This window comes from Callorhinus ursinus, unplaced genomic scaffold (genome assembly GCF_003265705.2).
Source record: "Callorhinus ursinus isolate GAN/ISIS: 27379988/994484 unplaced genomic scaffold, GSC_fseal_2.0 scaffold8, whole genome shotgun sequence".
In the NCBI taxonomy this organism is placed as follows: domain Eukaryota; kingdom Metazoa; phylum Chordata; class Mammalia; order Carnivora; family Otariidae; genus Callorhinus; species Callorhinus ursinus.
Genome location: NW_027397070.1, coordinates 40,558,877 through 40,571,756, shown reverse-complemented (window position 1 = coordinate 40,571,756; position 12,880 = coordinate 40,558,877). Strand labels below are relative to the sequence as shown.

The following is a 12,880-nucleotide window of genomic DNA, read 5'->3' as shown; positions in this document are numbered from 1 at the left end:
CGTGTTGAGCAAATTTATTAGCACCATTATTCCAGCAGCATTTGGTCACTTCATGTCTCTCACATTCTCATAATACTTCAGACTTAAATTAGGCCAATTAATACCCTACATTGGCCTCTTAGTGTTCAAGTGAAGAGTTGCACATATCTCACTTTAAATCAAAAGCTCAAAATGATCAAGCTTAGTGAGGAAGCCATATTGAAAGCTGAGATAGGCCAAAAACTTAGGCCTCTTGACCAAAGAGTTAACCAAGTTGGGAATGAAAAGGGAAAGGCTTTGAAGGAAAAAAAAAGTGCTGCTCCTGTGAACACACAAATGATAAGCAAGCAAAACAGCCTTATTGCTGATATGGAGAAAGTTTGAGTGGTCTGAATAGAAGATCAGACTAGCCACAACCTTATCTTAAGCCAAAGCCTAATCCAGAGCAAGGCCCTAACTCTTCAATTCTGTGAAGGCTGAGACAGGTGAAGCTGCAGAAGAAAAGTCTGAAACTAGCAGGGGTTGGTTCATGAGGTTTAAGGAAAGAAGCCGTCTCCATAACATCAAAGTGCATGCTAAAGCCCCAAGTACTGATGTAAAAGCTACAGCAAGTTATCCAGAAGATCTAGCTAAGATAATGAAGGGGGCTGCACTAAACAACAGATTTTCAGTGTAGACAAAATAGCCATCTAGGATTTTCATAGCTAGAGAGGAGAAGTCAATGCCTGGCCTCAAAGCCTCAAAAGACAGGCTGACTCCCTTGTTAGGGGCTAATGTAGATGGTGTCTTTAAGTTGCAGCCAGTGCTCATGGACCATTCCAGAAATCCTAGGGCCCTTAAGAATTATACTAAATCTATTCTGCCTGTGCTCTATAAATGGGACAGCAAAGCCTAGGTGACAGCACATCTGTCTACAGCATGGTTTACTGAATATTTTAAACCCACTGTTGAGACCTGCTGCTCAGAAAAATGGACTCTTCAAAATATTACTGCTTATTGATAGTGTACGTGGTCACCCAGGAGCTCTCTGATGGAGAACTATGATGAGAATAATGTTATTTTCATGCCTGCTAACACAACATCCATTCTGCAGCCCCATGGATCAAGAAGTAACTTTGATTTTCAAGTCTTATTATTTAAGAGGTACAGGAGTGCCTGGATGGCACTGTCGGTTAAGTGTCTGACTCTTGGTTTTGGCTCAGGTTGTGATCGCAGGGTTGTGGAGTCGAGCCTTGCATCAGTCTCTGTGCTCAGCAGACTGTCTCTCAGACACTTAAGCATAGGAAACAAACTGAGGGTTGCTGGAGGGGAGAGGGATGGGGGGATGCGGTAACTGGGTGATGGACATTAAGGTGGGCACGTGATGTAATGAGCACTGGGTATTATATTATATAAGACATGCATCACTGACCTCTCCCTCTGAAACCAATAATACGTTATATGTTAATTGAATTTAAAGATTTTATTTATTTATTTGAGAGAGAGAGAGCACAAGCAGAGGGAAGAGGCAGAGGGAGAAGCAGGCTCCCTGCTGAGCAGGGAGCCCGATGCGGGACTCAGTCCCAGGACCCTGGGATCATGACCTGAGCTGACTGGCAGATGCTTAATCAACTGAGCCACCCAGGCATCCTGCTAATTGAATTTAATAAAAATAAATAAATTTAAAAAAAATTCCCTGTTCTCCCTTTGCCCCTCCCCCATGCTCTCTCACTCTCAAAATAAATAAATCTTTTTTTAAAAAAATAAATACATTCCATTAAGTCTATAGCTGCCATAGATAATGATTCCTTTGACAGATCTGAGCACAGTAAATTGAAAACCTTCTGGAAAGGATTCACCATTCTTGATGCCATTAAGAACATTCATGATTCAAAGGAAGAGGTAAAAATATCAACTTTCATGGGAGTTTTGAAGAAGTTGATTTTAACCCTCATGGATGGCTTTGAGGGGTTGAGACTTCAGTGAAGGATGTAACTGCAAATATGATGGAAATAGCAAGAGAACTGGAATTAGAAGTGGAGCCTGAAGATGGGACTGAATTGCTACGATCTTGTGATAAAATTTTAACTGATGAGGAGCTGCTGGTTATAGATGAGCAAAGAAAGTGGTTTCTTGAGATGAAATCTTCTGGTGAAGTTGCTGGGAAGATTGTTGAAATGACAGCAAAGGATTTAGGATATTACATAAACTTAATTGATAAAGCAGTGCAGGATATGAGAAGATTGACTCCAGTTTTGAGAGAAATTCTGTGGGTGAAATGCTATCAAACAGCTTCACATGCTACTGAGAAATTGTTTGTGAAAGGAAGAGTCCATCAGTGCAGCAAATTTCATTGTTGTCTTATTTTAAGAAATTGCCACAGCCACCCTAACCTTCAGCAGCCAACACCCTGATCAGTCAGCAGCCATCAACATCAAGACAAGATCCTCTACCAATGAAAAGATTATGACTCACTGAAACTTCAGATGATTAGCATTTTTCAGCTGTAAAATATTTTTAAATTAAGGTTTGTACATTTTTTTAGACATAATGCTATCGCACACTAAATAGAGTACAGTATAGTGTAAACCTAACTTTTATATACATGGAGAAACCAAAAATATTCATTTGACTTGCTTTATTGTGTCACTCACTGTGGTGGTCTGGAGCCAAACCTGCAGTATTTCCAGGGTATGCCTGTGCTTTTACAAAACTTCTGTATAGTATGAGTTCGGGTAAACTATTGTGTTCTACAAATAGAGGATGTAGGTCCTAGAAATGCCACAGTGGGGCACCAAAAGCAAATTAACCATATGATCCTGGTGAAACTGAAGTTATTTCCACCGCTCTAATGGGTCAAGGTTAGTCGTTCTTGGGTTGGTAAATCAAACCACCCATGAAGAAGAGAGGCTGCCACCTTAGTTAAACATTAAGGTAGGCTTTCTCTAGCTATTTGAGCTGACTCTTTCATGATGCCACCATCCACCCAGTTTACCAGTTGGTCAGTCTCAGAGTGAGTCACTTCCATGTGACTAGTTTGGGAAGGCATGTGGGATGGGGGATAGTGTTTGAAATGGCTCACTCCTGTTTTTGGTGCCCATTCTACTCAGTATGCAGTCCTGCAATTTGTAGTTAACTGTGGTGTTAACTCTGACTCTCTAAAAAATTAAAAGGTCTGAACAGGTTTTACCTGTTGCTGAAGGCCGTTCCCTGGGAGCACTGAAATACCCCTCAATGCTATAATGTACAGAAGCCTTGGATTGGGAGTCACATTTGCATTCTAGAACTAGTGTCACCACACATTTGCTCCTCCTGTGACCTTGGGAAAGGCAGTTTCTCCAGGCTCTAGTTTCCTCAACTGTAAAATGAGAAGCTTAGATTAGATGATCTCTGAGATCCATTTCCACTTTAACATTTGTCGGTTTCACAGTTCTGAGACTAAAGTATAAAGAAGCACCTACTGATACCTCTCAGTTGGGTAGAGTTCAACCTCTTTTGAACCTTTAAATATCTTCCTCCCTGGCTTCATCATCAGAAGGGAGAATTTCAGAGGCTTTTTTTTTTTAACCTTAGGATTCCATAAAGGATCTAATAATGTGAAATTCTTAAAATTGTTTTCAAAGGGAGCATATTTCTTTTAAAAGTATCCAAGCTGTAGAACACTAAGAGAAGGTCTGCCTTAATGAAATTAGGTAGAGAGTGGAGTATCCCAATTCCAAAAAGACTGAGAGTAACAGAATCATGGAGAGAAATTAGTGAAAGGATCAAGAATCTGTAAGCCGCTCTTTGCCCCCTACTCTTATCTATGTAACCACATTCTCTGAATCATTCTAGAGTTAGCCTCGTAAAAATGCAGATTTTCCTATCTTTAACAAAGGAAGAATAAAGAAGAAAACTTTATGACTAACAGTTGTAGAAAAATCAGAGCTAGGAAGGGAATGCACTTACATGTAGAATATTTCTTGGATCAGAAGTTAGTGTGTTTGGGGGGTGGGGCGATGGGTAGCCCGGTGACGGGTATTAAGGAGGGCATGTATTGCATGGAGCACTGAGTGTTATATGCAAACAATGAATCATGGAACACTGCATCAAAAGCTAATGATATAATGTATGGTGACTAAGATAATAAAATAAAATTAATAAAAAAAAAGTGAGTGTGTTTGAGTGTGGAGATGTGCCTATTCAGAGAAGTGGTGACACTCAGCAACAGCTTATGGAGTAATAGGATACCTCTCTGTGGAAGTAGCCATTCTTGATTGCAGATATTATTTCACTGCTGGTGGCTGAAAACACTACTCAGGGATAGTGACAGCTGCTTCTGTGCTTGCTTTAGTGACATCATGGATGGTCAAGATGCAAACCATTTGCCATGGCTGAACTTTCTCCTATTTAAAACAACAACAAAACCTCAGTTTTGTGAGCCGTGTGATGTGAGAAATAGTTCACTTGGAATGTCTTGTGTGTTTTAAGGGTATGTCACATAACAATGAAGGAGCTATAGTAAAGGGTGCATTGTCATTTGCTCTTTCAGGCAGTAGTAACATCTAAGGAACACCCTACCAGGTTTAGAGTTCTAGAAGCTGTGGGATTTATAAAAGAAAAAGTAAATTTCCCTGTTCTGGAGGAGCTTGACTTTCATTTGCGAATATAAAATGTACACATCCATAATGGTTCATGATCACTTAAAAAGCAGCAGACAACTGACATGATAGATGCTGTTGTGATTAACAAAATGTAAATCCATATAAAGCATTACCTTGGTATTAGATCTTACATGGGATTGCATTCGAATGCTTAAGATGAAAACCAGGGTAAAGAAAATTAGCCAAGAAAATCTGAGGACAGCATATTGAATACCCACGTGCCATCCCTCCATAAGCCCAACTCAGCTGTTTTCTTTGGCATTGAATAAAATTGCCCTTTTTTCAGTTGATGAAGTGCTAGCTTGTATTTAGGAGTCACAATAAATGAAAAATAATATAACTTTAAAAGACCATGTCCGGACGCCTGGCTGGCTCTGTCATTAAAGCGTCTGCCTTCGGCTCAGGTCATGATCCCAGGGTCCTGGGATCGAGTCCCACATCGGTCTCCTTGCTCAGTGAGGAGCCTGCTTCTCCCTCTCCCTCTGCTGCTCCCCCTGCTTGTGCTCTCTCTCTGACAAATAAATAAAAATCTTTAATAAATAAATAAATAAATAAAAGACCATGTCTACACACATGACACGGCATGGATGAACTTGAGGACATTATGCTAAATGAAATAAGCCAGACACAAAAGGACAAATATCTTATGATTCCTCTTCTAGGAGATACCTAGACTAATCGAATTCGTAGATAGAGAGAGTAAAGTGGTGGTCACCAGAGTCTGGGGGAATAGGAAGCGGAGAATTAGTGTTCATTGGGTATGGAGTTTCAGTTTTGGTGGTGAAGAGGTTCTGGAGGTGGGGTAGTGTTGATAGTTGCACAACAATGTGAATGTACTTACTGCCACTTAGCTGTATACTTAAAAATGGTCAAAATGGTAAATTTTATGTTATATAAATTTTACCAAAATAAAAAAAAAATGACCGTATTCCCAGATTGTAAAGGTAATCCCAAAAGATGAACTCAAAAAAACAATGTAAGCAGTGGTAACTTTTTGGTAATAAGTAGATTGATTATATGTCGATTTTCAGGGAGAATATTCATTTGGATGCATACATTTTTAGAAATCAAACTGTTCATAAGTAGGGCTAATTTTTGCTTGTCACATATGAAGGCATGACCTGCCTCCTGTTTTATAGCTAAAGAAAGAGATCGGGTCCCAAAGAAAAGAATTATTATCCAAGCTTATCCCAAGGAAAGGTCCAAAATCTAACCCCCTTTGCTCACCAGTAATTTCCTCTTACACAAATATTTACCAGGTGATATCATACCAGTACTCCCTTCATTTTTGCCATGTCCAAGTACCATTTTTACTGTTACTTAATTGTTTTCTTTGTTGAGAGTTTTTATCATAAACAGATGTTGTACTTTGTCAGATGCTTTTTCTGCATCTACTAAGGTGATCATATGGCTTTTTATCCTTTCTTTTATTGATGTGATATATCACGTTGATTCATTTGCAAATATTGAACCATCCTTGAATCCCTGGAATAAATCCCACTTGATTGTGGTGAATGACTTATTAATGTATTGTTGGATTTGGTTTGCTAGTATTTCGTTGAAGATTTTTACATCTGTGTTCATCAGGAATATTGGCCTGTAGTTTGTTGTTGTTGTGTCATCTGATTTTGATATCAGGGTAATGCTGGATTCGAATGGATTTAGAAATTTTCCTTTTCTATTTTTTTGGAATAGTTTGAGAAGAACAGGTATTATCTATTCTGTAAATGTTAGGTAGAATTTGCCTGTGAAGCTAACTGGTCCTGGACTTTTGTTTGTTGGGAGTCTGTTGATTACTGATTCAGTTTCTCTGCTTGTAATCAATCTGTTCAAATTTTTTATTTCTTCCTGTTTCAGTTTTGGTAATTTATATGTTTTTTTTTTTTTTTTTAAAGATTTTATTTGACAGAGAGAGAGCGAGAGCAGGAACACAAGCAGGGGGAGTGGAAGAGGGAGAAGCAGGCTTCCTGCTGAGCAGGGAGCCCGATGTGGGGCTCAATCCTAGGACCCTGGGATCATGACCTGAGCCGAAGGCAGATGCTTAACAAATGAGCCACCCAGGCACCCCCCCTTTTTTTTAAGATTTTATTTATTTATTTGGGTAATTTATATGTTTCTAGGAATTTATCTGTTTCTTCTAGGCTTTCCAGTTTTTTGGCATATAGTTTTTCATAATATTCTCATAATTGTATACGTGTGGTGTTGGTTGTTATTTCTCCTCTCTCATTGGTGATTTTGAGTCCTTTCTCTTTTTTTCTTGTTAAGTCTGGGTAGAGGTTTAGCAGTTTTATTGATTTTTTTTTCCCCCCAAAGAACCAGCTCCTGGTTTCATTGCTCTGTTCTGTTGGTTTTTGTTTCTATATCATTTATTTCTGCTCTAATCTTTATTATTTCCTTCCTTCTGCTGGTTTTAGGTTTTATTTCTTGTTCTTTTCCTAGCTCCTTTAGGTGTAAGGCACTCTCTTGTTTTGGGGGTTTTGTTTTGGTTTGTTCTTACCTCTGTTTCTGTGCTAATCTTTATTATTTCCTTCCTTCTACTGGTTTTGGACTTTGTTCTTTTCCTATCTCCTTTAGGTGTAACATTAGGTTATTTCTTGAGAGTTTTCTAATTTCTTGAGGTAGGCCTGTATTGCTATAAACTTCCCTCTTAGAACAGTTTTTGCTGCATCCCAACAATTTTGGACCATTGTGTTTCATTGGTCTCCATGCATTTTTTTTTTAATTCCAGTATAGTCAACATATAGTGTTAATATTAGCTTCAGGTGTACAATATAGTGATTCAGCAACTCTATACATTACTCAATGCTCATGATGATAAGTGTAATCTTAATCTTAACCCTTCACTTATTTTCCCTATCCGCCCCCCTTCTTCCTCCCCTCTGGAAATGAACAATTTGTTCTTTATATTTAAGCATCTGTTTTTTGTCTGTTTTTGTTTCTTAAATTCCACATATGAGTGAAATCGTATGGTATTAGTCTTTCTCCAACTGACTTATTTCACTCTAGATCCATTCATGTTGCAAATGGCAAGATTTAATTATTTTTTTATGGCTGAGTAAAATGCCAGTGTGTGTGTGTGACATATCCATTCATCTGGGACGGACACTTGGATTGCTTCCATGTTTCTTGGCTAGTGTAAATAATGCTGCAGTAAACATAGGGGTGCATATATCTTTTCGAATCAGTGTTTCTGTTTTCTTTGGGCAAATACTAGTTGATTTACTGGGTCGTAGGGTAGTTCTTTTAACTTTTTGAGGAACCTCCATACTGTTTTCCACAGTGGCTGTACCAGTTTGCATTCCCACCAACAATGCTTGAGGGTTCCTTTTTTCTACATCCTTGCCAACACTTTTGTCTTCATGTATTTTTTGATGTACTGTTTGATTTCTTGGTTGACCCTTTCATTGTTTAGTAGCATGTTATTTAGCCTCCATATATGTGTTCTTTCCAAATTTTTTCTGTGATTGATTTCTAGTTTTGTACCGTTGTGTCGGAAAAGATGCATGATACAATTTCAATTTTTTTAAATTTATTGAGATTTGTTTTGTGGCCTAATATGTGATCTATCCTGGAGAATATTCCATGTGCACTTGAAAGGAATGTGTACTGTTTTTGGATGGAATGATATATAAATATATGTATGTATGTATATCTCTTCAGTGGAAAATCCTTCAAACCTATCTAAATGATCAGAAAAATACAGTGAAGGCAAAACAATGCTGTTTTAGTTAAATGTTACTGCCTGGCAGCTGCAGCCTATTCTATTTTTGTTTAAAGAAATTAGTTATTTTTAGGTATTAAAGACATTACTAGTTGGTTAAGCATATAAAGACAAAATGACAAGATGCAAAGGACTGAAACAGAATTGAAAGGGGAATGACTTTCTCACTGTGAGTCAGTGGTATTTGCATCATTTTACATATTACCACCAGTGGGTATGGCCAAGAAATATGTACCATACCATGCACTCTCCCCAGCAAGCAGAGTAGGTGAGTTTTGAATTTGTTTTGCAGAAAAGCAGTGGATAAGGGTTAATATAGAGAACTGTTTTACAGTGGAGGTGAAAGTGGGACAGGGATTTCAAAGAATCAGTATTGCTAAACATTCTTGTTGATGAAGGCATGCCTGATCCCTCTAGGGGAAAATCAATTGACAGTGATTAACTTAGACCTGTAGTGTTTCTTAGTAGGATAATACTGACCTTTGGGGCCAGATAATCGTCATGCGGGAGTGTCCCAAATATGGGTATTTTTGTTCCCTGGGCACTAAATGCCATTCATAATATCCACCCTCTCCCCTCCCCCATCTTTGTGATAACAAGTTCCAGTACATTTCTAAATGCTTTTTAGGGGTGCCTGGGTGGCTCAGTCAGTTAAGCATTCGACTCCTTGATTTTAGCTCATGATCCTCAGGATTGAGAGACCCAGCCCCATCCCACATCGTGCTTGTGCTGGGTGTGGAGCCAGCTTAAGAGTCTCTCTCTCTCTCTCTCTCTCTCCATCCTCCTCCCCAACCCCACCAGCTGGCATGTATGCGTGCTAGCTCTCTCTCAAAAAAAAGTAAAAAAATTTAAAAAGGACTTTTTAGAGATGATTAAGTACTACTAGCCCCATCAGGGGAAGGTTGGGCAGTTTATTCTAAGCAGAGGGAATGACCTCTACAAATATATGAAAACAGGACTGAGCACTTGAAACTTGTCTATCTTTTCCAGAAGAGAAGAAGAAGCTGATCAGAGATTTTGATGAAAAGCAACAGGAAGCAAATGAAACGGTGAGAACAGGGAGCAAATCCTTACTTCTTCTACCTGGAGTTAGTCTTTTCCAGAAGTAATGCTTATTACCTGATCAGAGATTAACTGTTCCTGTCTATTGATCTTGATTTCGATTATTTCTTACAAAATAAGCTAATTGATGGGGTGAGTGATGAGGGAGTTTGACAAACACAAATGGGTAAAGCTTGGATACTGTCTTAAAATGAGTCTTTGATATAATACATTCCTGATATGAGTAGTAAGGGCATTCTCAAACCTTTACCTGGGTGGTCTTTTAAAATTTCATTTAGGGGCACCTGGGTGGCTCAGTTGGTTAAGATCCAAGTCTTGGTGTTAGCTGGGTTCATGATCTCCTGGGTCATGAGATTGGGCTGCATCAGGCTCACACTCAGGGGGGAGTCTGTCTGAAGATTTTCTCCGTCTGCCCCCCCCCAACGCATGCTCTCTAAAATGAATAAATAAATCTTAAAAAAAAATAAAATTTGGGGCACCTGGGTGGCTCAAGCAGTTAAGTATCAGCCTTTGGCTCAGGTCATAATCTCAGGGTCCTGTAATCGAGCCCTGTGCCAGGCTCCCTGCTCAGCAGGGAGTCTGCTTCTCCCTCTGCCCCTTCCCCCACTTGTGCTCTCTGTCTCTCTCTCTGTCAAATAAATAAAATCTTTAAAAAAAATAAATAAATAAAATTTCATTTAAAAAGCTGGCCATTGGGGTGCCTGGGTGGCTTAGTCAGTTGGGTGTCCCCACCTCTTGATTTCAGCTCAGGTCATGATCTCAGGGTCATGGGATCGAGTCCCAGTTGGCTCGTGCTGGGCATGGAGCCTGCTTGGGATTCTCTCTCGCCCTCTGCCCTTCCCCTGCATTCTCTCTCTCTCAAAAATAAAAAGCTGGCCATTAAAATCAGTTATTCTTCTTTTAAACTTACTAAATCACAAAAAATGTACCTCATAAGTGGTTGTAGCCACATTCCCTTCTGTTTTAAAAGACCTCTACAAAGACATTAGCAAAATTAACCAATCCAACTCTGGCCATCCCAGGCGGATAAAAATAATTCATGGTGTCTTGTCAACATGTCTGGGTATTACATTTTACTTACCCAATAAAATGGAAATCCGGTTTGGAACCCTGGTCATCTAGGACATGGAGACAGATGACTGATTTTCAGAAAGAAGAGGAAGGAAGAACCTTGATGCCAGACCCCTATCATTTTTAGTATAGTAGACTTCAGAGTGCTTCATGATAGCACTTGAACCATAACAAACAAAAAATTTGGTATACTGAAAAGGGAATTTGAAGATTTGTAATCTTGAGCAGATTTCTTCAATTCTTATATATGAAATAGAAGTAGTATCTCCTACCTTATTGAGGACAGGAAAGATTAAATGAGGATTAAATAAGATAATGTATATAAAAATGTTAAATAGGAAATAAGGTGCTTGTTAGTTTTTTCACTCACTCATCATATACTTTTTGAATGCCTGTTCTCTGTATGTTAGGCGCTGTGCCGGGCACTCAGAGAAACGAGGTCAGCATGTCACATGTGATCCCTGCCTTCGTGGAACATATGCTTGAGTACTTACTTGCAGTTGTCTGCGGTTTGATTAGTCCAAACTAAGCATGTGCCCAGATGAGAGAGAAAAAAACCCCAGCCCAGCTACTCACTACTTTCTGCCTTCCTAGCTGGCAGAGATGGAAGAGGAACTACGTTATGCACCTCTATCTTTCCGTAATCCTATGATGTCTAAGCTTCGGACATACCGGAAGGACCTTGCCAAACTCCATCGGGAAGTGAGAAGCACACCTTTGACAGCCACACCTGGGGGCCGAGGAGACATGAAATATGGCTCATATGCTGTAGAGAATGAGCATATGGTAAGCTTCAGCTGTTTTTTTCCCCTTTAAGGACCTGTGGCACAAAAATTAGCCTTGTTGTAGGGTACAGTTGATGTTATCAGTGCATAGTAGACTCTTGATCTTTCCACCTGTTTCCTGCATCCAGCTCCCCTTCTCCTCGTGGGTATTTAATGCAGATCTTTCCAAACCATGCTTATTTAGATTTCTTTGTATCTTTTATAAAACAGTGCTTGGTACTTAGTGGAGGAATACAAGTGTTACCTGTTCTTACTGTATCCCGACTCTGTATTCTGACCCATTGATCCAGTTTTTCACTTATGCTCAAAAAATTCAGTTAGGTTTTTAATTTATCCAAAGTATTGTTACAAATTAACCCAAGCTTTTTTTTACATTTATATCAAGATGGTCCAACAGCGGAGACATAGTAGAGAAGGCAGATGCTTTCAGGAGGGAGCTCACGCCTTACTCAGTTGTAATGGAAGGCCAGCCAGACTGCCTTTCTAGACTCCAGTATTCTGATTTATAAAATTAGACTGACAGAATTGAAAATCTATATTCTCAAACTGTCTAGAGAAGCTGGACAAGTTCACAAAGATTAAATGTGTTGCATTTGAGATTATACTCCACTGTACAAAGTAGAAATGGCCTGGCAAGTGGCCCGGCAAGCAGTGTGGGAGAGAAGTGGATGGGGCCCCACAAGTATAGACTGCACGTATGTAGAAAGGCTAATAGTGCAGGGTTAAACAGTTCTGTTTCATGATGCATCCTGATTATGGTTCAGAAGACATTCAGATGATATTGGCCTGACATTGCTGATGTCAAAACTAGAGAGAATGATATAAACTTTTCAAAATTCAGTTGTGAAGAGAGACTGGGAAAAGGCAGTCAGGTGGAGCTTGTTAAAGTGAGATGAGAGGTATAAAGTGATTTTGGGCGTTTGTTACCAAAAATCAACAACAACAAAAAGGGGAGATAAAGCCAAACAATAATTTGCTTTAAAATTACTAGGTTCAGAAATTATAAGGACAATTTAGATATACATACCACCTTCAGTGGCATTATTGTTCCAAACCTGGGGTTGATTTATATAATCTTACTGTCTTTTCCTGCTCTTCAGTCTAATCAGTTAAAAATCCCTATCTTTTGGGGCGCCTGGGTGGCTCAGTCGTTAAGCATCTACCTTTGGCTCAGGTTGTGATCCTGGGATCGAGCCCCACATCGGGCTCCCTGCTCAGCAGGCAGCCTGCTTCTCCTTCTCCCACTCCCCCTGCTTGTGTTCCCTCTCTTGCTATGTCTCTGTCTAATAAATAAATAAAATCTTTTAAAAAATCCCCATCTTTTATTTTAAAAAAAAGCCTTATTCTTTTAAGCTAAAGTAACTGGGGTTTATTTCATTGTCATTCAGTGGTTCCATCATCCACTGGTCTGTATGCCATATATGAAAAGACTTGTTACTTATCTGGAAAGTCAACATTTTGGTTTCTTGATGGTGGTATCTAATGCTAGTGGTAACCTGTTTAGTAATAGGCCTTGTGTGTGTGTGTGTCTAAGTGCTTTGAATAGCGAAGAACTTAGCTGTACCCATTTGTCAGTGGTTAATTCCGGTTGACAAAGGCTACTTCTGTCATCATGCCTTCTGTGCTTGGGATTATAGGCG

General features: G+C 39.3%; 1 protein-coding gene across 8 annotated transcripts in view; it reads left to right on the top strand.

Moving 5' to 3' along the window:
• The window catches only part of VTI1B (vesicle transport through interaction with t-SNAREs 1B), a 78,895-nt gene that overhangs the window by 8,788 nt on the left and 57,227 nt on the right, over positions 1-12,880 (top strand). For 6 of the 8 annotated variants that reach the window (XM_073895401.1, XM_073895403.1, XM_025869831.2 and 3 more), the window contains exons 2-3: positions 9,313-9,371; positions 11,050-11,241. In XM_073895401.1, coding sequence (XP_073751502.1) covers positions 9,313-9,371; positions 11,050-11,241 — 251 coding nt within the window. Of the gene's footprint in view, positions 1-9,312; positions 9,372-10,865; positions 11,242-12,880 lie in introns of all 8 variants that reach the window. The other 2 variants (XM_073895405.1, XM_073895402.1) reach the window with 2 other exon arrangements.